General features: G+C 38.7%; 2 protein-coding genes across 5 annotated transcripts in view; one reads left to right on the forward strand and one right to left on the reverse strand.

The window, feature by feature from the left end:
* LOC128694335 (DNA primase large subunit) overlaps positions 1-14,138 on the forward strand; it is a 29,086-nt gene extending 14,948 nt beyond the window's left edge. Inside the window, exons 5-10 of the mRNA XM_053784430.2 lie at positions 3,823-3,921; positions 4,485-4,622; positions 4,899-5,228; positions 7,154-7,349; positions 9,395-9,562; positions 11,218-14,138. Of these exons, the coding sequence (XP_053640405.1) occupies positions 3,823-3,921; positions 4,485-4,622; positions 4,899-5,228; positions 7,154-7,349; positions 9,395-9,562; positions 11,218-11,402 (1,116 nt within the window). The 3' untranslated portion in view covers positions 11,403-14,138. The remainder of the gene's footprint in view (positions 1-3,822; positions 3,922-4,484; positions 4,623-4,898; positions 5,229-7,153; positions 7,350-9,394; positions 9,563-11,217) is intronic.
* The window catches only part of LOC128694345 (uncharacterized), a 396,715-nt gene that overhangs the window by 353,678 nt on the left and 15,175 nt on the right, over positions 1-27,862 (reverse strand). The window lies entirely within an intron of this gene.

Here is a 27,862-nt window from a genome sequence, read left to right on the forward strand (position 1 = left end):
TGTGCATATATGTGCTTGTACATGTATGTGTAGTGTGACCTAAGTGTAAGTAGAAGTAGCAAGACGTACCTGAAATCTTGCATGTTCATGAGACAGAAAAAAGGACACCAGCAATCCTACCATCATGTAAAACAATTACAGGCTTACGTTTTACACTCACTTGGCAGGACGGTAGTACCTCCCTGGGCGGTTGCTGTCTACCAACCTACTACCTAGGACTCAACAGACTTATCCCCCTATAATTTTTGCACTCTCTTTTGTCCCCTTTGCCTTTATACAAAGGAACTATGCATGCTCTCTGCCAATCCCTAGGTACCTTACCCTTTTCCATACATTTATTAAATAATTGCACCAACCACTCCAAAACTATATCCCCACCTGCTTTTAACATTTCTATCTTTATTCCATCAATCCCAGCTGCCTTACCCCCTTTCATTTTACCTACTGCCTCACGAACTTCCCCCACACTCACAACTGGCTCTTCCTCACTCCTACAAGATGTTATTCCTCCTTGCCCTATACACGAAATCACAGCTTCCCTATCTTCATCAACATTTAACAATTCCTCAAAATATTCCCTCCATCTTCCCAATACCTCTAACTCTCCATTTAATAACTCTTCTCTCCTATTTTTAACTGACAAATCCATTTGTTCTCTAGGCTTCCTTAACTTGTTAATCTCACTCCAAAACTTTTTCTTATTTTCAACAAAATTTGTTGATAACATCTCACCCACTTTCTTATTTGCTCTCTTTTTACATTGCTTCACCACTCTCTTAACCTCTCTCTTTTTCTCCATATACTCTTCCCTCCTTGCATCACTTCTACTTTGTAAAAACTTCTCATATGCTAACTTTTTCTCCCTTACTACTCTCTTTACATCATCATTCCACCAATCGCTCCTCTTCCCTCCCACACCCACTTTCCTGTAACCACAAACTTCTGCTGAACACTCTAACACTACATTTTTAAACCTACCCCATACCTCTTCGACCCCATTGCCTATGTTCTCATTAGCCCATCTATCCTCCAATAGCTGTTTATATCTTACCCTAACTGCCTCCTCTTTTAGTTTATAAGCCTTCACCTCTCTCTTCCCTGATGCTTCTATTCTCCTTGTATCCCATCTACCTTTTACTCTCAGTGTAGCTACAACTAGAAAGTGATCTGATATATCTGTGGCCCCTCTATAAACATGTACATCCTGAAGTCTACTCAACAGTCTTTTATCTACCAATACATAATCCAACAAACTACTGTCATTTCGCCCTACATCATATCTTGTATACTTATTTATCCTCTTTTTCTTAAAATATGTATTACCTATAACTAAACCCCTTTCTATACAAAGTTCAATCAAAGGGCTCCCATTATCATTTACACCTGGCACCCCAAGCTTACCTACCACACCCTCTCTAAAAGTTTCTCCTACTTTAGCATTTAGGTCCCCTACCACAATTACTCTCTCACTTGCTTCAAAGGCTCCTATACATTCACTTAACATCTCCCAAAATCTCTCTCTCCTCTACATTCCTCTCTTCTCCAGGTGCATACACGCTTATTATGACCCACTTTTCGCATCCAACCTTTACTTTAATCCACATAATTCTTGAATTTACACATTCATATTCTCTTTTCTCCTTCCATAACTGATCTTTCAACATTACTGCTACCCCTTCCTTTGCTCTAATTCTCTCAGATACTCCAGATTTAATCCCATTTATTTCCCCCCACCGAAACTCCCCTACCCCCTTCAGTTTTGTTTCGCTTAGGGCCAGGACATCCAACTTCTTTTCATTCATAACATCAGCAATCATCTGTTTCTTGTCATCCGCACTACATCCACGCACATTCAAGCATCCCAGTTTTATAAAGTTTTTCTTCTTCTCTTTTTTAGTAAATGTCTACAGGAGAAGGGGTTACTAGCCCATTGCTCCCGGCATTTTAGTCGTCTCATACGACACGCATGGCTTACGGAGGAAAGATTCTTTTCCACTTCCCCATGGACAATAGAAGAAATAAAGAAGAACAAGAGCTATTTAGAAAAAGGAGAAAAAACCTAGATGTATGTATATATATATGCATGTGCGTGTCTGTGAAGTGTGACCAAAGTGTAAGTAGGAGTAGCAAGATATCCCTGTTATCTAGCGTGTTTATGAGACAGAAAAAGAAACCAGCAATCCTACCATTATGCAAAACAGTTACAGGTTTCTGTTTCACAGTCATCTGGCAGGACGGTAGTACTTCCCTGGGTGGTTGCTGTCTACCAACCTACAACCTATAATAAATGTACATATATTAGAGCTGATTTCCTCTATTCTGTTTATTACAAAAAAGACAGTACACTACTGTATTAACATTCAAAAATATACCAGAAATGTTTTAAATGATGCAAAGTTGACATTAAAACAATATCAAAGATGGTTAACACAAACCCACTACCATTATAGTATGTTCCTTGTTTAGCGATGAATTCATTCACCGACATGGTCTTTGGAACAGAACTCCGTCATTAAGTGAGGAGAGGCTGTATTTACTCGCAGGAGTGGAGGAGAGATACATGATAAAATATATCTGGAGAGTACTTAAGGACCTGGTCCCAAATCTGCACACTGCTGTAACATACTGAAATGACAGATATGGAAAGAAGTGCAGAATAAACTCAGTGAAAAGCAGCCCCTGTCTGTGGCCCCAGAGTATTCAACATCTTACCAAAAAATATCCGAAGTACTGCTGGGATAAGTATAGAAATCTTCTGGACAAGTACTTTCACCAAGTGCCAGATCAGCCAGGCTGTGATGGATGTGTGGGGTTGCAGGCCACCAGTAGCAACAGCCTGGTTGACCAGGCTAGCACTAGACGAGCCCAGCCGTGGGCCAGGCTCCAGGAATAGAAAGACTCTCGGAACTCATTAAAGGTGTATATCAAAGGTATACCTCTGAGGTTGTTGGAAGTGACATCACATCATATTCATCCATGATATTGGAGTAGTAGTTGTTGTGATATTTAAAGATCACAACTGCTGCTACTACAGATAAAATTAATAATGAAATCTATGAACATAAATAAAACTCAACACAAATAAAGCCATTGTATTGCAACTTTTATTCTTTATGGCGGTGGTTAGTAAACAGACAGTAGCTACATTGCTGTAGATATTATGTGTATTTTGTGCTCAAGTGTTGTGTGGGTTTGTTTATTCAAATATTCAATAAATGCGCTCCACAGATCTCTACTGTGTGATGTCAGATACTTTTGTTTTCCTGTCTTTCATTCAAACCATGTGAAGCATCTTTGATTTAATGTTTAATGTATAGTGATCAAATGATAATAGAAAGTACAGGCAGGCCACACTTATACCGCAGGTTAGATTCTGGGCTAATGCTGTAAAGCAAAATGTGAACTTTTTTCACTTTCAAATGTATGTATATAAAAGCCTGATAACATGTTTACACTATCATATATTAAGTGAGCGGTAGAGCTAGGCCTTTAAAATGCATATACAGTACACACATTACTTACCTTAAAATATTTTCATCCTTAGCTTATAGTGAGTGGTAATTATATTTATTGTAGGAAATCTGAATAAATGAAGAATGGGTATAATTGAAAGTGCTGCATTAGCGAAACACCATAAAGCAAAGCACTGTAAACCGAGGCCCACCTCTAAATGTGATCACTTTCCTCACTCAGCAAGGTTACCAGAGTTTTAACTAAGGCTGACTCAGTAGCAGCACAGGAGCATTTAGCCAATAGGAATGATAATGCTTTCTGATGTAATATGCTGTATTTCTAAGCTGTAAGTTTTTCTGTATCTTTCAGATGTCTTCAGAGGAAGTACAAATGGAAAGAGAAAATTTGATAGCTGGAACATACAACATATCCAGTGGTGATATGATGGAGGGACGAACTTTCTACAAAGTAAGGTTCATGAGTATTTAGTTTTTAACTCGTTGCCCATTACCCACCAAGGAAAGGTGATCCAGAGACAAAAACAGTTTCTATCACTTATTCTAGCTCCCTTTCTGGTTAATAACTAGTGGGTCAACATTGGTTTGTGATTGTCTACTGTTCACCTACTGAGTTGTAACATCCCCACCCCTCACTTTTGTAATGTAGTTTAGTAACTATACATTCCTAACTCTCAAAACTCATTGCAGCTGGTCTGCTGCCGATGTGTTAATAAAAAAAAAAAAAAAAAAAAAATAATAATGAGATAAAAGAAGGGAGGTGGGCTATTGACTCTGATACAAGCTTCATATTTTATATTGTCTCATTTTTAATCCATTTTGATTTTACAATATTGTGGTACACTTCAATTTTAAGGGATGCATTTTGGGTTAAAGGAAAAGAAATTTAAGTTTATGATTGTTATTTAATTTTTAATGAGGTCTTTTGTCACTTCTTTTTCATGCACCTACAATATGTACACAGAACATAGTGCCTTTTGATAGATCCAGCCTGATTTGCACTTGTTATTTCAGGTGCCTTTTACAGAAGCCCTGGAGCTGGTGAGACAAAGAAAAGTTTACTTACATGGAGGTTATGTGTACGTCCCTGACACCGACTTGGTTACTCTAGTTTCAACTGCCTTCAGAACTAACCTCTCCCATGCACTTGCAGTAAGTGCTAGTACTCTTTTTTAAATCAGAATTTTATTCATTTGTTGGTATTACAATAGGCAGTTTAGAATTCCAGTGATTCTCAGTGTATATTATTATTATTGTATTATATGCAAAAATGTGTGCTAAACAGTCAAACAGCATCTCAGCAGTAAGTTACTCACATGGGTTTAGCATTTTTTGTGAATTTAATACTGTAATAGTTATTAAATGCCTGCTTTCAGTACACAATAATTCATTAATTATACATTCTCTAAATAAATTATTTCTTGGCAGATAACATATAGAGCACTTCCACAGTTAGAAGACGACGAACGCTTGATGAAACTATTGCAGGACTTCGACAAACGTTACACAGGTAATGACTATACACAAAAGAAAAAGGGAGATGGTGTTCACATAACCCCTGATATGATTGATGAGCTCGCCACCAAGTCATTTCCACTCTGCATGCGTCAGCTAAATGACACACTAAGGACTACACACCACTTGCGCCACGGTGGACGTCTTACTTATGGCTTATTCCTCAAAGCAGCAGGATTGAGCTTAGAGGATGCTCTCTACTTCTGGAGGTCCCATTTTACTAAGAACATGGACATAGATAAGGTATGTCTTTCCATAGAGTATCATAGTCCATCATGTTTGAGTGAGCATTTTGGTATGAATTCCAGTAAAAATTTATTAGTTTCATTACTACTTCAGTCATAAGCATTTTGCATAAGTATGTAATACCTATAGTTTCCAGACTTTTAAGGAGATATATATGAACTGAAGTGGTGATTACAGTATCTATTTGCGGTTATAGGAGCATGGTGTCCTGTCCTGTTGTCAGTATTTAGTCTGTCATAAGAAAAATTGTAAGTTCCAGTGTCTGTAGCACCAAGCATATCTTGGTCTACCCTCTCTGGTAGTCCCTGACTGATACCCCATCTGCATCAAGCCAGCTTGATGCAGTTTCAGTATGTAAACCAACAAAGTATGGAAATTTTTAGTTGTTACCCATTTAATTTTTTCTTTCTTTCTTTCAACACACCGGCCGTATCCCACCGAGGCGGGGTGGCCCAAAAGGAAAAACAAAAGTTTCTCCTTTCACATTTAGTAATATATACAGGAGAAGGGGTTACTAGCCCCTTGCTCCTGGCATTTTAGTCGCCTCTTACAACACGCATAGCTTACGGAGGAAGAATTCTGTTCCACTTCCCCATGGAGATAAGAGGAAATAAACAAGAACAAGAGCTAGTAAGAAAATAGAAGAAAACCCAGAGGGGTGTGTATACATATGCTTGTACATGTATGTGTAGTGTGACCTAAGTGTAAGCAGAAGTAGCAAGACGTACCTGAAACCTTGCATGTTTATGAGACAGAAAAAACACCAGCAATCCTACCATCGTGTAAAACAAATACAGGCTTACGTTTTACACTCACTTGGCAGGACGGTAGTACCTCCCTGGGCGGTTGCTGTCTACCAACCTACTACCTAGAATATATATATCTTCTTTCTTTCTTTCAACACACCGGCCGTATCCCACCGAGGCGGGGTGGCCCAAAAGGAAAAACAAAAGTTTCTCCTTTCACATTTAGTAATATATACAGGAGAAGGGGTTACTAGCCCCTTGCTCCTGGCATTTTAGTCGCCTCTTACAACACGCATAGCTTACGGAGGAAGAATTCTGTTCCACTTCCCCATGGAGATAAGAGGAAATAAACAAGAACAAGAGCTAGTAAGAAAATAGAAGAAAACCCAGAGGGGTGTGTATACATATGCTTGTACATGTATGTGTAGTGTGACCTAAGTGTAAGCAGAAGTAGCAAGACGTACCTGAAACCTTGCATGTTTATGAGACAGAAAAAACACCAGCAATCCTACCATCGTGTAAAACAATTACAGGCTTACGTTTTACACTCACTTGGCAGGACGGTAGTACCTCCCTGGGCGGTTGCTGTCTACCAACCTACTACCTCATTTAATTTTTACATACTGTAATCTATTCAAATTTTGATTTTCTTTTCTTAACTTTGATATATGGGTATCTATAGTTGGAGATATGTTTAAAAGTTAACTAGCTTAATTGTTGGGAATTATTTAAGCTGTGTAGCCACATAGTTTATTAAATAATTAAGAAGTTTCACAACTGGGTTGTAAGCCAAAATGATGTAAAGCAGGGTATGACTGTACAGTGGTACCCCAAGTTTTGAACTTGTTTCATTCCAGAATGCTGTTTGAGGGCCAATACCGAATGAATTTGTTCCCATAAGGAATAATGTAAATTAGATTAGTTCATTTCAGACCCCCAAAAATGCACTTACAAACACACTTACACAAATACACTTACATAATTGGTCGAGTTGAGAGCAGTTCGAAACTCAGGGTACCACTGCACTTGTATATGTTGTATGTTTTATACACTAGCCAGAAATGTAAATTATTTGCCACAGTTTTCACATTCCTAACTGGTGCATGATGCCATATTTTCTGTTGTCATAAAAACCCAGTGACTTCTTTTCATGAATACCATGCCTGTCATCCACAGTTTGAGAAACAGTATGCATACAATGTTCGATACAACTACGGAAAAGAAGGCAAGAGGACAGATTATACTCCTTATAGCTGTATGAAGATCATTATGATGAGCATAGGGCCAGGTGATGCCCATGGTTGTCCTTTCAAGATCACTGACCATACTATTTTGCGACAACGCCTCACTAGCTTTAATGTGTCACAGCAAGGTAAAACCGACTGATTAATGAATTAAATTATTTTATTTTATACTTTTTACTGTTGATTATATTTTTCAGTGAATGTATATACTGGTAATTATATTGTTAAGTTGTTTTAGTAGAAAATAATGGTATAGCAATGCACAATACAGTATATTTATAAAATTTCCATTTTCTTTCTTTGAGAAATAACATTGTTCTGATTTGGTATTTCCTCAGAACTGTAGGTCCTGTCAGATAAGTGTGAGACATACATACCAGGTAATAGGTTGGTAGACAGCAACTGTCCAGGGAGGCATTATTGTCCTGTCATATTAGTGTGAAACACACACTGAGTAATAGCTACTAAACAGCAGCCTTCCAGGAGAGATGGGTAATATTGTCCTGTCATATGAATGTAGGTTGGAAGACAGCAACCTTCCAGGGAGGTATTAGTGCTTTTGGTCATATTGGTGTGAAATACACACCAGGTCATAGGTTGGTAAATTGCAACCATCCAGGGAGATACTATTGTGAAACAGTGTGAAACAGAAGCTTGTTTAGTGTTGAGAATTCTGGCAGAATTGTGAATCCTTTGTGTTTTTCTCATGAGCATGAGTATGTTTCTTAATAATTTTTAGTATTGCATCTACAGCCAAACAAGAAATATATAGTGAACAAACACCTCTCACTGTGAATTCTTCTTTGTATATAATTCACTTGTTGAAAAAAAAAATATCACAGTTCCAAGGTGCAGCAAGATAACAGCATTAAGATTACCTGCATCTTGGCACTGTGAATTATATATAACAAATAATTCATGGTGAGAGGTGTTTATCCATTGTATATTTCTTGTTTGGCTGTAGAAGGAATATTCTTCCTTTCCTTAGTGAGTGTTTTATTTACTGCATTTGTCATACTGAACTAGACAGATCACTGGTGGGGTGGGGTGGGGCACTCACAGTAAGGTATGTCAATTGTATATTTAGCTAATACTCTAGGGGGTAGATGTTGGACCCAATCTCCCTTTCCTGAATGACTCCCATCCCTACTGGTACTGTATGACCCCTGTGGGTTTAGTGCCCCCCCTAATGAGTGTTAGAATAATAATAATAAAAATAATCCTTATAATTCCTGTATTTTCCATTGATTAATTAATAGAGGAGATTTTTTTTATTTTTTTGTTACCCTTTGTTCTTGATTTTATAAAAGCATGTTTTAGTACAGGTTGGCCATCACTAATCCGGCAATCAGTTATCCAGTTCCATCTGTAATCTGGCACTAATTTTGACTAGCATAATTTCAAATTTCATCATTATACGTACTGACTCAAATTTTATCATTATACTGACTCAGAAATTGTGCAGATGGCTGTAAATGCACAGCAACAAGCCAGTGGAGGAGAAAGCAGTGATGAAAATGAGGAAGATGTAGCAGAGAGAGTCTCTACTGATAAGTGTATTCTAACCTAACCACTGTGTAATCCAGCAAACTCGCTAACCCGGCACACAACAGGTCACAACGATGCCGGATTAGTGATGGCCGACCTGTATATATTAATAATATGAATATACCTTCTCCATGGGGAAGTGGAACAGAATTCTTCCTCCGTAAGCCATGTGTGTCGTAAGAGGTGACTAAAATGCCGGGAGCAAGGGGCTGGTAACCCCTTCTCCTGTATGTATTACTAAATGTAAAAGGAGAAACTTGTTTTTCCTTTTGGGCCACCTTTCCTCGGTGGGATACGGCCAGTGTGTTGAAAGAAAGAAGATGAATATACAGTGGAACCTCAAAAATCGAACTGCTCCCAACACAACCAATTATGTAAGTGTATTTTTGTAAGTGCTTTTATACGTGTATTTTTGAGGGTCTGAAATGGACTAACCTAATTTACATTATTCCTCATGGGAATAAATTCATTCGGTAAAGGCACTCGAACAGCCTTCTGGACCAAAGAAAGTTCGATATTTGAGGTTCCACTGTACCTGCCAGATAATTGTCTGATTTGTTGCAAATTTCAATTATCACAGCATATTCCCAAATACAATATACATTAATGTGTATCTTAATTGCAGCTATTAATGAAATAATGGATTTGGTAAGCAAGAACCATTATCAGGTGGCTTGCCAGCGGTACTGGGAGGCCACTCACAACTCTACCCTAGATGCTGGTATAAATCATCCAAACCAGTACTTTGAGGAGAGTTTCAAAATTTTAAATGGACTCTCACAACCAAGTCAAGGTGAATACCGTATTTATACAATTTATCTTTTTTATTTTAGTTAGCCATTTTTTCCACATAAAGCAAATTTACTGACCATATTACAGCTGTTCATACAGATTCATGGGGGTTACATCCCTGAAGGTTCCCTGAAAGTAGAAATTGCTTCTAATGCAATAAATTAGATGTGCATAGCAAATTTTGTTTCAGATTTAGGCACATTTTCCTTTTCAGAGAGCATGTTCCTGTAAGGTGTCCCCTAATATGGCTATTATTACATTTATAAAAAATAATGACCCAAATAAGAGGGATTTTGGTGTAAGAAAGTCAATGCATCAGAAAAAGCATTCACCGGTTGCCCGTTAATAAAAACCTTAGATAATTGAAATCTGTGAATATGGAGGATTGCGAATGTGTTGGGATAACTATATATGCTTTAATTAGCTTTTATTTCTCCCTTTGATACTCCTCATGTTATATGAGTGAAATTGAAGCCTGTTAAATGGACTCTGGAGCCATTAATAGACTGAAGAAAAGACATAGGTGCAGAGTCAGCTTTTATTGCAGCTATGTTTGGCTGTATGTAGAGCTTTATTGAGTATTAGAGTCATTTATGACTTGTCTTGTCCTTGATAATACACTTCCCTGTAATTGCCAGTATTGATTCCTAAGTGTTAGAGAATTCTCATTGGGTTCAGATGTTTCACCTCTTCACTTCAATTCTGCAAAGGTCATCACTGTTTTTGTCTCAAGTGTTATATTGCAACTTTAGTTCTATTATATTTCTTTATTTTGGTCCCCTGATATTATTTTTAATCTTACATTTTTTAATTTGCCACAGTTACGTACATCACTAATTATGATACTCCCTTGGCTACTCTCATTAATCTGGGGCTATGTAAACCCCGCTTCCTCTTCAGATAGGAATAACTAGTAATTTACTTGCAAATTAATACAGTATCGAATCCTAGAAACTGTTTCAGTGTAAATTACTTGAATGAGTGCCTTTTTTGGAAACATTTAATCCAATTTTTTTATGTATTCTGTCTCCTTTCCCTTAAGAAACATCTGTATGATATTGTTTAGACAAAAAGCTATTATTTCCTGCTCCCTCTCCCTGTAAAAGTCTTTTTGTAGATGAATGGTTCAGAGAACCGACATGTTGTTAAATTAGACACATGTGCAACTCTTGGGTATCTTTATTGAGGAAACGTTTTGCCACACAGTGGCTTCATCAGTCCATACAAAGGAGAAACTTGAAGAACAGGAGGAGAATGAGGTGATCAGTCTCTCAACCTTGAATCAATGTGGTCAGTCCATCAATCTTTGTATGGACTGATGAAGCCACTGTGTGGCGAAACGTTTCCTCAGTAAAGATACCCAAGAGTTGCACATGTGTCTAATTTAACAAAAATCTTTTTATTGTTAGACCTCCAAATTTTTAATTTATTTATTATTAGATGGCCCATCAATTAAGAGTCTTCACATTAATATTGGAGCAAGCCTTCATTTTATAAGTCACTTTATGTTTTAGTCTTGCACTTACATTGTTATGATTATATTCATGAGGACAAATTGCCAGAAGCAATCATTGTTGAAACAGCACATATATTATGTGTTTAATTGCATGTATATTTATTATAAATTGATGGTTAATTCCAGTTTCTCATATGCAGGAAAGAAGGCACCACAAGTGAAAATGAGCCGCTCTGTTATGTATTCAACACAATCCACACAATCTTCAACTCAGTCCATGGAAGATGCAACACAGAGTAGCACCACTGAATCGGATTCTATGATCTTTGATGATGAATTGGATTCTCTTATGTTGGAGCAGTATATGGACATGTCAAAAGCTTGATAGAAGCTTTCATAGGTGTTGTAATAGCCCAAAAAATATGAGTTGGCTCTGGTCTGGTTATTCAATGTAACTGAGTACAAGTTATGGCTAAGGTGTGAAGCAAAAGTATGTACTATATATATACACAAAATTTTAACCCTAATAAGGATGACATGGAGATGTTTTCAGGTTGCATCCATTTTTGTGTAACGTATCATTTGACCTTGAAAAAATCTTGACACTACCTGATTATTAAGGCTGTTGGTAGCTTACGTAACTTCTTATATAGGACAGTGAAACTTTTTTCAGCAACACTCCAGAAACTTTTCATTTCATTCAAACTTTTCAAGTTTGTGAGATTGCAGGGTATGATTCTGTGTTGAAACTGTAGTATTGACTTTGTGCATCTTGCTAATACTTGCTCTCAAGAGTTATGATACCAAAGCACTTATATCATTTACCAAATCAGTCAGTCACTAAATTTATCCTAAGAGTGACATGAAATTATAATAACATGATTGCAAACAAATCAGGAAATGGGGCAGGGTCTGAACCCATGGCAAGAGAGTCCTAAAACTTACTGGCCTGTGAGTTTTAAGACTTGCCATGGTTTCAGACTCCACCCATTCCACGATTTAATGCTAAGAGTATTAGCTCTGACACTCGCGTAATTTTTTTTTTTTTTTTTCGTTAGCACTAGCCATCTCCCCAAGAAAAAAGAGGAAACACTTGCTCAGAAGTGTGCTGACATTATGGTTCAGATGACCCTCCAAATTTCACACTTCTCACCCCTCCTTAGTCATCCTGCTATTCTGCTTCATCTGGATTTCAAAACAGAATTAGAATGCAAATTGTATATGGCATGAGGTCTGGCATTAATATTATATATTTAAATATGAATATATTCACTAAAAAATAAGCAAAATGGCTAAATGTAAGTCAGAATGAATAAATTAGTTATTTTGTGTGATAATAAAATGAAAAGCCTATTTTCTTTTGATTATATACGTACTTGTATGTTTCTTAATTAGTTTTTCTCACCATTCATGCTAGAATGTTGCTAATACTGGACATTATTGTTTGAGAATATTTTGCCATTGTTCTTCTCGTATCTTGTCTGATTTTGCAATTTTTCCCTAAACAAATAAGCTTTACTTCCGTAAGGAAGAGTACAATGTATTATACAATTAGGGTGATTCGTCATATATAAACTAAAGAAAGCCCTTTTTTATACATAGCATTTCATGCTGCCTTAAAATTAAATTGTGATTACAGTTATCTGAGAAAAGGAATACACAGTTCTTAAAATATTGGAGGTATTTCATAATGACAAAAATATAATTTATGGTATATTACTTAAAGTTATCTATGGGGAAGTGGAACAGAATTCGTCCTCTGTAAGACATGTATGTCGTAAGAGGCGACTAAAATGCCAGGAGTAAAGGGCTAGTAGCCCCTTCTGTATACATTACTAAATTTATAAAGAGAAACTTATTTTTCTTTTTGGGCCACCGTGCTTTGGTGAGATGGCCGGTGCGTTGAAAGAAAGAACGATTGCTTAAAGTTGATAGATTTCATGATTCATTACCCATTGAAGGCAATAATAAATTGCTGCAGTTCTGTAGCTTATCTAAACTCCATACTGAGCTCTAGAGATCATGTTACCCTATTGTTTATGGCATTAGTAATTATAGGTATCTTGCTGTATGTCAGTCAAGCCATCAGCACTTAATTCTGCACGATGAGAATTATAATACAGTGGGTGTACATTGTATAGATGGAATTATCAGTAGAAGTGGGATATTGCACAATAGTAAATTTGCATAAAGGGAACCTGTATTATGCTACAAGAGCAGGGTTACCATCATGATCTCACATCCTCAGTGTTTATTGCTACAGTAGCAGTGTAGATATTCTCACTGTATCCCATTTTCAGTATGTGTAACTACAGGAGCCAAGCAGTGCTTGTCTTCCATCTTCAGTGATTGTGGCTATATAACCAAAGTTATGCTCATGGTGTCCCATCTTCAGTGTTTTATCTGGAAAGATGTGTGCAAAAGGTAAAATGTATAATAAAGAATTCTGAGATTTTTGGTAGTATAGGACTAATTGGATGCAAAGGGACAGAAAGAAAGAATTGCATATATATGTACAATTTAGCACGAGAGTGTACTCTGACTGTCATGAAAGTCAGTTGTAATGCAGTAGTAACCATTAAGAAAAATTTAACCTAGCATATTGTAATTGTGCAATTCATTGGACTATGTTTAAAGTCTAATTTTAAGAAACATATATACTTTAAGTTAATGTACATCCATAAAAAATTAAAACATTATTACACAAGATACCATTGTATGTTGTATAAATATTTAGGAATAGAAAAAGCTCAGGTGTTGTGAATGCGTGTACAGTATATAAACTTTCAGGTGTTGTACTATCCATCCAGCTGTTACAAGTGTGTGCTGCTTCTCCACCTGTTTCATGTTTGTGTGTACTACTAATCCAACCATTTCAAATGTGTGTGTGTGTGTGTACCATCCATCCATCAGCTTCAAGTGTGTGTGTACTGTCCATCCAAATGGTTTAGCATTTACTGTATTATGAATATTAGTTGGATTAAAAAATAGCAAGGTGCATCCTGCTATTAAACTAATAATTTCCATTTTTAAAAATGTATTAAGAGTTTTTTATTAATGTAAATAATGGCAAAGCATTTATACCTCTGTAAAATATTTATTTTATAAATCCATTATCTATGGCACAATTAATATACTTATGTTTTGTCTTTTTGGACTTTGTATACATATATTTTTTCTTCTATTTACATTGTCTATTAATTTTTCCCTTTCATGCCGATGTTTTCGATATTATTGTTTTCCCATAAAGGCAGACATCTCTGTGATTGGGAGCCTTGGACTGGCTAGGACTAAACTCCCTTTCATTGTATTGAAGCTGATTGCCTCCCATTTCCCTGATGCTATGTGAACCATACAGGTTTAGTGCATCCCAATAAATATATAAAAACAATTATGGATGATAAACTAATAATTTAGCTGATTACATACTGTCCTTGGCCTAATGGGAATTTTAAAATACTCTGTGCAGTGCACATTGAAATATTTCATATTCATCTGCTCCCCTCAAGGGAGGTTCCTTGATGCTGGTGAGGGGCTCTTGATCTAGGGAATTTGATCTGTGCTCCAGTTCCCTGAATCAGTCCAGAATGCCTTTCATCCCTCCCCCCCAGCGCTGTATAATCCCTACGCCTGCATGACCCTTGTCAGTTTAGCACTTTCTTTGATTATAATAATCCCTATGGGTTTATCGCTCCCCGATAATCGCATTCGTCTACTATGATCACTGCTTTACACAAGTCGATCTTTCTAGACCTCTGAAACCCCTTGAGGGAGATGGATGCCTTAGTGTGTGTGTGTGCTAACTTATCGTGATTACAGGAGATAATAGGATCCTGGCCCCCCTCTCTTCAACGTGACGCTCTTTAGATTAGGTGGCCTTATCGTATCTGCTCTTAAAACTATGTATTAAGCCTGGTTCTACCACTTCCTCACCAAGATCATTACACTTCCCAGCCCCTATGAGACTGAAGAAATACTTCCTAACAATCTTGTGGCTCATCTGTGATGCTAAACTTCCAGCGATGTCCCTGAGTTCCCGTTTCTTTCTTATATGTTGTTGTCATGTTTTTCCTGGTTGCCTTTCCTCGTAGATCAGGAGCAAGCTTTGTTGCATTCTTCTGCCCTTTCTCCAATTTCTTAATGTTTTTTCCAGGTGCAGCTTCTATACTGGTGCTGCATACTCTAAGATGAGCTTATTGTATGTTTAATAAAAGGCCCAGAATAACTGTTGAGATTCTTGAAGGCTTCAAATGAGCATTGGCTGCAGATGTTATTTGGTTGCTGGAAAGTGGGAGATGCAAAGGTTTCCTTGATGAGACAAACTTCGAAGACCCTGAGGCACCATATACCCTCTTGTATATGAAAGGAAAAGGAAAGAACTAAGTGCCAGTTGGCATATACCCGCCTGTGTTTACAAGAAGAACTAAGTGATAGTTGCATAAGCAGGACAGAACAACATGCAGACTATCAAATTGTAAGAACCATTGTGAGAATGATTGACCTAACAAGGAGGTTTAAACGCATTGTGTGGCACAAATGCTGCCTACCTTCCTTACTTTACTTAATTTTAGGCAGTGCTGTATGACCCATGTCGGTTTAGCGCTCTCTTTAATTATAGAGCCTATAGGTGAAGATTGAGGTAGACGGGTAGTTGAGCCTATGGGGAGGTAGACACAGTATGGTCCAAAGGCCATATGCAGCACACCAAGTAATTTTTTTTTTATGACCTGCCACTGAGCCTAGTTTATACTACGAGTTTTGTCCTGCTTTGCATGTTTATTGTGATGATCTCTCTTACTTTGCACTGTATGACCCTTGTAGGTTTAGCGCTTCATTTTTGGTTATAATAATAATTGTCTTGACATTTCTGTGTTTTTATTTTGTCTGGGTAGGTCCAGGAGGAAATTTTGGGTATATCCCATAACTGACAGTGGAGACCCACACCTTTATTGCTGCTTGTGCTCACTGTTTGTGTGTGATATGACTGTTGACGATTAAGACACGTGCAACAGTTGGGTATCTTTAATGTTTAAATGTATCGCCTACACAGCAGGCTTCAGTCAAAGAGAGAGAGAACAGGTGTAGTAGCGAAGTTAAGATGATGTAATCAGTCCATCAATTTCGCTACTACAGCTGCTGCCTCTGTATTTGACTGAAAATTATTATTATAATTATTATCATCACAATCGAAACTAAGCTCTAAACCCACAAGGGTCATGCAGCATTGAGTAGAGAAGCCTACCGTGCCTACCGTGTAGGCGAAACGTTTCTATATGTCTTACTCGTCAACATGTTGGTATTTTATACCAGTTTCAAGATTTGACTGTTGTTTGTGTAATGTGACTGATTACCTGTTATTTAGTTACAGGAAAGGAGTAAAATAGTGATTCTTTCAATAGAGGGGGAGAGGGGTGCCTTGATGCTGGGGAAGAGCTCTTCATCCAAAGAATTGGTGCTACCCTCCCTTGGATCAAACCCTATTACCTCCCGGTTTCCATGCAATGTATGGCCCCTACGAATTTAGCCCTTTTTAATGATTATAGCGATGCTAAAAAATAATAGTAATGTTGAAGTGTGAGTTGCACATGTGTCTAAATCTTCATCAACATTTACTTTAAATGCTCGCCAGAACACAGCCACATACTTATTTTTATCGTATGAGTAACATATTCAAACCCCAGGCACAAATATTTACTTCTTGCGTAAATTGTTATTTTATTAGATATTAGCCACACAACTATTTTTAGGAGAGGAAAACTGCATGTAGTTTATCACGCACTGGACCAATCAGCGACTAGCATTCAGGTTCCAGTAGCATTGCTCATAAATACGTATGGCGCGCTAGTATTTACGGAGTAATATGACTTGACGTTTTACGACATAATTAGCGACTTTTGTGAAGGTCAGTGCTTCTAGCAGTGTGCAGTAATAATAATAATATCTTTACTTCTACCAGTACGTGTACAAGGCATACAAACTGTAGCTGACATCAATGACATACTACTATATAGTAAACTGCTTGTTACGCTGAGCATTTCTGGAAAATTAGGTCAATTTTGTCCCAGGATGCGACCCACACCAGTCCACTAACACCCAGGTACCTATTTTACTGATGGGTGATCAGGGGCAACAGGTGTAAGGAAACACGCCTAATGTTTTTACCCTCTTCGGGAATCGAACCCAGACATCAGCGTGTGAAGCGAGAGCTTTGCCTACTAGGCCACGGGCCCCCACAATGATTCCCCAGTTACCAATATGAGCACCAATGTTGAACAATTGTTTATTAGGTTACAATATGTTTAGCTTCGGTTCAGTTGGTTTGGTTAGTTGGGTGAGAACCTGACCTAACCTAACCTTACCTTACGTAACTTAACCTAACCTTATCTAGCCTAACCTAACCTGACCTAACCTAACCTTACATAACCCAATCTAACCCTACCTAACCTAACCTTATGTAGCCTAACCTAACCTTACCTAACCTTATCTAGCCAAACCTAACCTAACCAAATCTAACCTAACCAAACCTTACCTAACCTTATCTAGCCTAACCTAACCTTACTTTGCGTAACCTAACCTAACTTAACCTTATCTAACTTAATCTAACTTAACCTAACCTTACCCTACGTAACCTAACCTAACTTAACCTTATCTAACCTTACCTAACTTAACCTTATCTAACCTAACCTAACTTAACCTTATCTAGCCTAACCTAACTTAACCTTATCTAGCCTAACCTAACAACCTTATCTAACCTAACCTAACTTAACCTTATCTAACCTAACCTAACTTAACCTTATCTAACCTAACCTAACTTAACCTTATCTAGCCTAACCTAACTTAACCTTATCTAGCCTAACCTAACTTAACCTTATCTAGCCTAACCCAACTTAACCTTATCTAACCTAACCTAACTTAACCTTATCTAGCCTAACCTAACCTTACCCTACGTAACCTAACCTAATCGACTCTTGCGTAACCTAACATAAAATAAAACAATTTTATTTTAACAACTTGTTCCCAAAAACTTTGTCCATTACAAACCTCACTTTAATATTACACAATTTAAATTATAAATTACCACTCAACTCCGCTAAGCAGCTGAAGTACGTAATGACCAACTGATGTAGCAATAACAAGAAGCCCCCTCAAGGAAGGTTCCTTGATGTTGGTGAGGGGCTCTTGATTTAGGGAATTGGATCTGTGCTCCAGTTCCCCGAATTAAGCCTGAATGCCTTCCACATCCCCCCCCCAGGCGTTGTATAATCCTCCGGGTTTAGCGCTTCCCCTTGATTATAATAATAATAATAAGAAGCCTCGCTGCTTATTATTTTACAGTCATAAGTAAGTTTATTCAGGTATACACAGCTGTATAGCCCTTGTGGCTTAGCGCTTCTTTTTGATTATTATAATAATATTCAGGTATACACAAATACAGTTACATTGATCATCACACATAACAGCACATGTGTAGAGAACCTGGGATAACCCCAAAAAAACTCAGTGACTTATTTCCATTTCGGTCCTTTAATACCTTATTATTATGCTAGATTATTATTATTATAATCAAGGGGGAAGCGCTAAACCCGGAGGATTATACAGCGCCTGGGGGGGGATGTGGAAGGTATTCAGGCTTAATTCGGGGAACGAGCACAGATCCAATTTCCTAAATCAAGAGCCCCTCACCAACATCAAGGAACCTTCCTTGAGGGGTATTATGCTAGAAAGGAGATAGCATCTAGTTATTTATATTTAATCTGTAAGCTAAAAAAATAAAATAAAAAGACAATGGGGTGCTAAGTTTGTACGGGGTCACACAATAGCTGGGGAATGGGAGACAAGAAGAGTGGATCCTAAAACAGGCATCGTAGCTGCAATTCTTTGAGGTCAAGAGCCCATCACCATGCAGGAGCCATGTTGCTTAAATTAATCAGGTTTGGTGATGTGCGTGAGGCGCCAGCATGACGGCCATGGCAAGCATGCATACCTTGCAACTTGTGCCTGACCTTCACCAACACAATTCTTCCCTGTTATTTATTATTCTCTTTCCTCATGCATGCAGTTTGGTGTGTGAGTTTTTCTTCTGGCGATAACTGCGCGAGATGTGTGAGGTGGTACACTGTAGCTCCTGTCTGGATCATGTGTACCTTCATGGGTGGTGTTATTATGATGTGGAGAACCTGTCAAGAATTTGTCTCCTCATTTTGGTTAGGTAAGGTTTATCAGGTGGTTTTGGTCATCTGACCGAGGCCTTCCACTGGCTTACCCCTCAACCCCTATAAAATTATACTTATGATTATAACCGTACTAATAATAATGTCTTCTCTTTGTTTTGCTCTCATTGTGTCGACGTATATATAATTCGAATTGTTATTGTGCACATTAGTTTATAAAATAATTGTAATGTACAAGGGTTGCATCCTGGGGGACAAGATTAAAGGACCACAGTGGAAATACGCCACATGATGGCTTTCTCAGGTTATCCTGGGTTACTAACCCTACGGCTTAACAGTCCAAATAAATTTTTTATCTTTGTTTTATATATATGGGGATCACTCCACAACCTAGATTGTTTTCGAAGTTGTGAGGGACTTTGAACGTGGCTGGTTGATGTTGGAGGGTAGCTCTCACACTGGGGTGTCTGAAACAATAGTGTAAAAATGATTTATGGCTTCAGGGAACCATTCAAGGTTAAAAACATAACAAAATGTCTAGCACGTCAGCAATGAACCCGGATTTATCTACAAATTCAAATTGCTTTAGTTCAGCCATTGTCCCATTGCACTAATTCTTTGCCTTAAAAGTAATATTTTTTTTGGTTAAAACTAAGGTGATTAGACTCGTGGAAGGTGCATAAGATGGAAAAGATGGGTGGAATAAGCCGCAACATGGAAATAACAGTTGTTAAGGTGAGGTGTGTGTGTTTTGGCTGTGACGTCATGGGTTTCTACCAATGGGAGGGCGACCAATCACGAGCCAGCATTGCTGCCACGCCCCCAGCTCCAAGACAACGATGAGAAGGCTGTTTTTGTTGGTGCTGAGGCTGTTGTTGTTATTGCTGCTGAGGCTGTTTCTGTTGCTACTGAGGCTGTTGTTGCTGCTGAGGCTGTTGTTGTTGCTGCTGCTGAGGGTGTTGGTAGTGCTGAGGCTGTTGTTATTGCTGCTGAGGCTGTTGTTGCTGCTGAGACTTGTTGCTGTTGTTGCTGAGGTTGTTGTTGGTAGTGCTGAGGCTGTTGTTGATGTTGAGGCTGTTGTTGGTGCTGAGGCTGTTGTTGTTGATGCTGAGGCTGTTGTTGCTGCTGCTGAGACTGTTGTTGTTGCTGCTGCTGAGGTTGTTGTTGCTGCTGAGGCTGTTGTTGGTGGTGCTGAGGCTGTTGTTGCTGCTGAGGCTGTTGCTGTTGTTGTTGCTGCTGAGGCTGTTTTTGTTGGTCCTGAGGCTGTTGTTGCTGCTGAGGTTGTTGTTGGTGCTAAGGCTGTTGTTGCTGATGAGGTTGTTGGTGCTGAGGCTGTTGCTGCTGCTGAGGCTGTTGTTGTTGCTGAGGCTGTTTTTGTTGGTCCTGAGGCTGTTGTTGTTGCTGCTGCTGAGGTTGTTGGTGCTAAGGCTATTGTTGCTGCTGAGGTTGTTGGTGCTGAGGCTGTTGTTGCTGTTGAGGCTGTTGTTATTGCTGTTGAGGATGTTGTTGCTGCTGTTTTTGTTGGTGCTGAGGCTCACATCAACGCATCACGAGGAAGCGCTGAACCCACAGGGGTTATGCAGTGCCCCTTCCATGGATCAGGTCTTATCCAAGGAAGGGGAGGGTAACCCCAGTTCCTGGGATCAGGATCCCTTCGCCACCATCAAGGTCACGAAAGAACAGAATCTTTTGGAAATATTATTATTATTATTATTATTATTATTATTATTATTATTATTATCATTATTATTATTATTATTATGGATATAGTATTACACACCTGAATCGATCTCTATAATGATCGATGATGGCTAAGGGCTCTTGCTTCACAGAGTTGGGGCTAGCCTCCCCTACCTTGGATCAAAATTTATCGTACCCAATACCCATCCACAGGCACTGTTTGAGCCCCGACGGGTTTAGCGATCGACCAGTGAGGTCGACCTTGAAAAAGTCAATCGTGTTATGGCAATGTGACCCTGGTCCTTTACTGGCTTTACTCACGCCAGCCAGCCAGTTAGCCAGTCTAGCTAGTCAGTGTAGCTAGCCAGCCAGCTAGTCAGCCGGCTAGCCAGTCTAGCTAGCCAGCCAATGAACCAGCTAACTAGTCTAGCTAGCCAGCCAGCCAGATAGCCGGTCTAGCAACCCAGAGTCAGCCAACTAGCCAGACAGCCAACAAACCAGTCTAGCTAGTCATCTATCTAGCCAGCAAGGCAGCTAGTCAGTCAATCAACCAGATAGCAAGCTATTCAGCTAGCAAGCTAGCCAGTGTAGCTAGCTAGCCAGCAAGGTAGCCAGTCAGCCAGTCAACCAGATAGCCAGCCATTCAGCCAGCAAGGTTTGGAGATGTGAGGTGTGGTGTGTTGCGGGGAGGTTTTGAAAGGTGTGGGAGGGTTTGGGGTGTAGTGGGAGGTCTTGGGATATTGTGGGAGTTTTGGGATGTTGTGGGGAGTTTTTGAAGGTGCTGTGGGAGTTTTAGTTTTTTTTTTTTTTGAGGTTTCTGGGATTTTGTGGGAGGTTTATGGGTGTGTGACATAATTTTGGGTGTTCTGGGAGGTTTTCAGGGTATTCTGGGACGTTTTTCGGGTGTTGTGCTGTTTTGGAGTGTTTTGAGAAGGTTTAGGGTTTTGTGGGAAGTTTTCGACGTGTTATGGGAAGGTTTAGGTTTTTTTGCGAAGTTTTTGGGGTCTTGTGGATTGGTTTGGGGTGCTGTGGGAAGCTTTTGACGTGTTTTGGGAAGGTTCAGGGCTTTTGGAAAGTTTTTGGCGTGTTTTGGGAAGTTTTAGAGTTTTATGGGAAGTTTTTGGTGTGTTTTAAGAAGGTTTAGGATTTTCTGGGTAGTTTTTGGGGTGTGGGAAGTATTGAGACGATATGGAAAAGATAAAGGTTAGATAGGTATAGAAATAAGAATGGTGAGGTATAGACGAGGTGAGCGATTTAGAGGGAGACGAAGGAATGCAGGGATAAGGAAAGATATTATGAAATAGAAGGCAAGAAATTGAAAGAAAAGGGGGAGAGGAGAAAGAGGTAGGAAGAGGGATTAAGGGAGAAGCGAAAGTCAAGAGACTCCATGACCTTCGTTCTCTTTCTCTCCCTCTCTGACAGGGATGGAGGGAGGGAGGGGAGGGTCAAGGTCAATACAGGCAGTGTATATTGACCGCTGCAAAAACTGGAATGAGGGAGGTATGTGGGAGGGAGTGAAAGAGGTAGGAGCGTTAGGTATTAGGTCTGGCATAAACTAGGGAGTGCAACTAATTAGGAATACAATAAGGTACCTAATGCACTGTCGTCAGACAACAGCAATAACCAGAAAGCCTCCTAAATATTAACTTCACTGCGAATTACGGCAGTTACTAAGGAACTCTATTTGCCATATGTATTATGGATGAAGCCTAGCGCGACCATGTAAGACTGCTTGTAATTAGTGTAACATATAAAAGGCTCTACCTTTAATATATTAAACTTCACAAGAGGGAAATACTTCATACTAAATCACTGGGGAAACACAAGGAAACATGGCATTCAAATCCTGCTGGAACAATAATTGTTCAGCTCAGTGATCAAGTCCAATTTTCAATTGTTCCATTTCGGGACCCCTCAAGGAAGGCTCCTTGACGCTGGTGAGGGGCTCTTGATCTAGGGAATTGGATCTGTGCTCCAGTTGGATCTGTGCTCCAGTTCCCTGAATTAAGCCTGAATGCCTTCCATCCCCCCATAGGCGCTGTATAATCCTACGGGTTTAGTGCTTCCCCCTTGATTATAATAATAATAATAATCCATTTCGGGATGGAAAATGCTTAATAATGGGACCAGGAAGCCTAGTGAAACGTTGAGTCCTCGTCTGTATAAATTTAACACAGGTATATCAGGATCGTAAACGGTATGTGAAGAAATCTTGTTTTTTTTTTCTCTCAGGATGGAAAATTAAACAGTGTTGTTATTATCCAGGTGCTGGTAACCCTGATCACGTTTCCACAAATCCCATCTTTTATTTATGTAACTGATTTTTTTATAATTGGTAATAATAAATTTGCCGCAAGGCGAAGCTCCATAAACTTTGTCGAAGTTATTATTGTTATTATTATTGGGAAGTGCTAAACCCATGGGAATCTTGGGAGGCAATAACGTTTGATACAAGGAAGAGAAGGGCAGTGCCTACTCCTAGGATCAAGAGTCCTTAACTGGCATCAAGGTTCTTCTTAAAGGACTTTATGGAAAACAAATTCAAACCTGGTATTTAAAATGTGTTAAAAACATAAAGATCAGAGCTACAGAAAAAAAGAGCTCGGCAGTTATGTATAAAAAATTATAAAAATTTAAAATATGTAATTTTTATTGTATTTTAAATATAACTGAGGTGAGGCGGGTCAGAGGGGACGCTAGTCCTGGTGTAAACTCTTGTCTGTCTGTCTGTATGCATATATAGTGTGTATATTGTTCAGGTGTACGGTCAGTGTATGGCTGACTCAAAAAATCCTTTGTTACTACTATTCCTGAGTGATGTTACTAATGTTGCTTTCAGTGTTATTGTTCTTTTAAGGTAACTCTTGCAGATTTGTTATGTTGGGTAAATGTGTTTGGCTAGCGTTACCATGTGCTACTGGGTGGAACTCGGGTATTTTTTTTTTTTACATTTTAAGAACATAAGCAGAAAGTAACACTGCAGTAGACCTACTGGCCCATGCAGGGCAGGTTCATTTCACACCCACCCACCTACACACACTTACGTACCTGTGTAGCCTATATATATAAAGCTACCCAAAGTTCTTGCAACAATGACAGTACTTAAAAGTTTGTTCCACTCACCTACAACTCTGTTGCCAAGCCAGTACTTCCCAATATCCTTTCTAAATCTAAATTTCTCCAACTGGAATACATTGCCTCGAGTCTTGTCTTGGTTAGATATTTTTAACACGCTATTTATATCCCCTTTATTCCCTCTTTTCTATTCAATCACATCTCCCCTAATTGTACGCCTTTACAAAGAGTGGAAGCTCAGAGCCTCCATCTTATTTTCGTAGGAAAGGTTTCTAATACACGGAATTAATTTCTTTGTGTAATTTCCAGCATATTTATGTTCAACTGCAGTGGAGGAAGTCGGCCGAGCAGCGTTCTTATATTGATGATACAGTAAATTATACTAAATCATGGTGGGTCAGCATTACTATGTAAACTTTCAGTAAGGTTAGGTTCCTAACTTAGTTTTAGAACAGTAAGTTTATGTTCCTAACTTAGGTCCGGAACAGTAAGGGAATGTTCCTAACTTAGGTCCGGAACAGTGAGGGTATGTTCCTAACTTAGTTCCGGAACAGTAAGGTTGATTAATGGGGTTTAAAGCCTATCTTCTACACGAGGGTCATTAAGGCTTGACGGTAACGTTTTCACTACCAGACAAGAATGCTCTAATACTTAAAATAGGGGTTAAAGTGTCAGGTTATACACGCTGAGAGAAATACACCTCTGTATGTTTCCTGTAGAGTAATAAGGTAGGTAGCAGGTTTGTTAGGAAACATGACAAGTGTTTCCTGACGCGGATCTTAGTCAGATGATGACCCGCCGGGGTAGCTTTTGGTCATCTGACTGAGGCCTTCCGCTGGCTTACCTGTCCACCCAGTTAAAAATTATGGTCATAGGTATACCCATTTTTTATAGGGTTATAATAAAAATTAAAAAAAAAAATGCCGTTATAATTCACAATGAAAACTATGTGAGTATAATTAATTACAAATACTGGAAGTCAGATAAAGATTATTATTATTATTATTATTATTATTATTATTATTATTATTATTATTATTGTTTTGATAGGCAGATTATTATATTTATTGCCAAACTCTCAGTTTTATTATATATACTGTGAGGTGTAGGTCTCTCAGTGTACATACGCTGATAGTTGACTTTAAACCCTATTTTAGGTATTTAAAGTATTCTTGACTAGTGGTATTATTAGTATTATAATAAAAGAAAGCGCTACACCCACTAGGGTCATACATCACTTGACTGGTGGTAAGCAATTAACATGCAGCCTTAACCACCCTCATGTAGTAGATAGACTTTAAACTTCCATTAACGACAGGGGGTCACACAGCACTTGAGAAATATAAAATAACGAATTGTGTTCAAGGAAAGGTGAGGGAGTAGATCCACTTCCTTGGATCAAGAATCTTCACCGGCATCACTGGAAGCTGAGACACACGCATGAACACAGCTGCCAGACGGCAGCGTTGCCATGGTAACAGCGTCGGAGTTCACCACTGGACTTGTGAGTATCGTCTCCCACTTTCACCTAATAACCTCATTATAAATCATGGAAAATTGAATCGATGAACAGCCATTAGTCTAAATAAATGATGCCTTTAACCGTACGACACCCTGGGGGCGGGTGTGTGGCAGCGCTCGTTCATAGCGCCCCAGGGCAGTGTTACCACGTCAGGAGAATTTCCCACAAATCTGTGGGAGAAATAGGGCTACGTGGGAGAAAAACTTCTTAATGGCACTTTTTTTTAAGGGAATTTTAAGGTAACTTATGGGATGACGACTACTTCAGGATTATTTATTTTAGGCTATCAAATGGATTTTCTTTATTTTTTTACGTAAGTAAAAGTAGTGTAGAGTAGGTAGGTATATACGAGTATAACTTGCAGTAGTGTAGAGTAAGTATATATCATTCGTAGTAGTGTAGAGTAGGTATATATCACTTGCAGTATTGTAGAGTAGGTATATATAACTTGTTGCAGTGTAGAATAGGTAAATATGACTTGAAGTAGTTTAGAATAGGTATATATCACTTGTAGTGGTGTAAGGTAGGTATATATCACTTGCAGTAGTGTAGAGTAAGTATACGTATATCTTACACTAGTGTAAGGTATGTAAATATGGAAAATTCTAGAATGAATGATCCCAAATCTGCACCTCGAAATTACTCCCTACGAAAGCAAGAGTCTCCCTCAAGAGTAACCATACTCTTCATTAAAACGTAGGGATGCACTAAGAGGAAACAATAAGTGCAAAGGGACCAAGACTTCTCAACACCCTTTATACATAAACTGTCCCCCACCAGGGAACTTGTTTAGTTCCTCAACACAGGTCCTGATCACTTCAGTGATACCTAATAATGGTCCCCAGCTGTTTACTGTATAAAGCTGTACTGCAGTATCATTCTCAATCAAAACAATTTTACTATCCGACTCACAAAATCGTTATAACACGATTGCAAATAAACCAGGGTACGGGTGGGGTTAGAACCCATGGCAAGTGAGTGGTAAAACTCCAAGCCAGTGCGTAAGCCACTGGACCAGCTGGCTACAATAAGATTCATCCAACTAGATATATTTATACATCATAGGGAGGTTAGCATGGGCCACCACTGTGACCACAAATTCAAGTTTTTACAGATGAATCTCCCGCCAGCGTGGCCGTGACGAACTCTAGCTCATGTCCCCTCAAAGTCATCATGACTCACTTGCCGTAGGTTCTAACTACCCGTACCGTGGTATATTTTCCAACCTCACGAACGTGACCTTAATTAGAAACCCCTCAAGGAAGGTTCCTTGATGTTTGTGAGGGGCTCTTGATTTAGGGAATTGGATCTGTGCTCCAGTTCCCCAAATTAAGCCTGAATGCCTTCCACATCCTTCCCCCCCCCCAGGCGCTGTATAATCCTCCGGGTTTAGCGCTTCCCCCTTGATTATAATAATAATAATTAATTAGAAACTTCAGAGAACATTAGTGCCGCCTGCATTAAACATCATATTTATATCATTGATTCAGTGCTCCCCGTTTCACCCGACACTTCATAAGCCACTGAATTTAAAACAGTCGTGTATATTACCACTCACTCGTCACACTCCCAGTGGAACACTTGAGAAGACAAGTCTGTTTCAGCCAAAAAAATAAGTCTTCCAAAAATTAAAAATACTTTGAACATATTGTATTCGTTTACAAATAAATGTGATTATTCCTTATTATACTATAAATTTCGAGAAATGATTTTGTAGAACAGAATTAGTTACAGTGAACTCAGTGATAGGTGGTAAGCAACTGCGCTGTGTGACCCTCGGAGGTTTAGCGCTTCTTTTATTATAATTGTGACCCTGCTACGTAGTAATAATGATAACATAACGGTACTTACAAGTGGCTGCTATTTACTCATCTACCTGCCAAGAAGTTTCATTGTAAGGGACGTGGGAATTTGTGGGAGAAATTAGGTAGGCTACGTGGGAATTTCAGTTATGAAAAGTGGCAACACTGTTTGCTAGGAAGGTGGGGGAGAGATTGGCTCGTGTTGATCATGTAATATACTCACTCCATTGATCAAGAAAGTTCTTGATTTATCTTGTATCTTAATTCAGGCCGTTGCTGGTTCTCTAGTGGCGTCTCACTGGTATCCCTGTGTTATTATCCCTGTGTTATCCCTGTCTTTTCCCTGCGTTATTTTAGGTAATTTACACGTATGTTACTATGTATGATAATGTGTGTAACTGTATTTATGTGTACCTGTACTTACATATAAACTTACATGCTTGCTTACTTATTTACTTACCACAGGGATACCGCAGTTCTCCCTCTTATTCCAGAAATTAATGCTGTTTTTCTAACACAATATATGATAATTTTGGTGTTTTCTTTCTAAAAATGATAGAAACCCCATAAGGAACGTGAAAAGTAGTGAAATATC

The sequence above is a fragment of the Cherax quadricarinatus genome, chromosome 43 (assembly GCF_038502225.1).
Source record: "Cherax quadricarinatus isolate ZL_2023a chromosome 43, ASM3850222v1, whole genome shotgun sequence".
NCBI lineage: Eukaryota > Metazoa > Arthropoda > Malacostraca > Decapoda > Parastacidae > Cherax > Cherax quadricarinatus.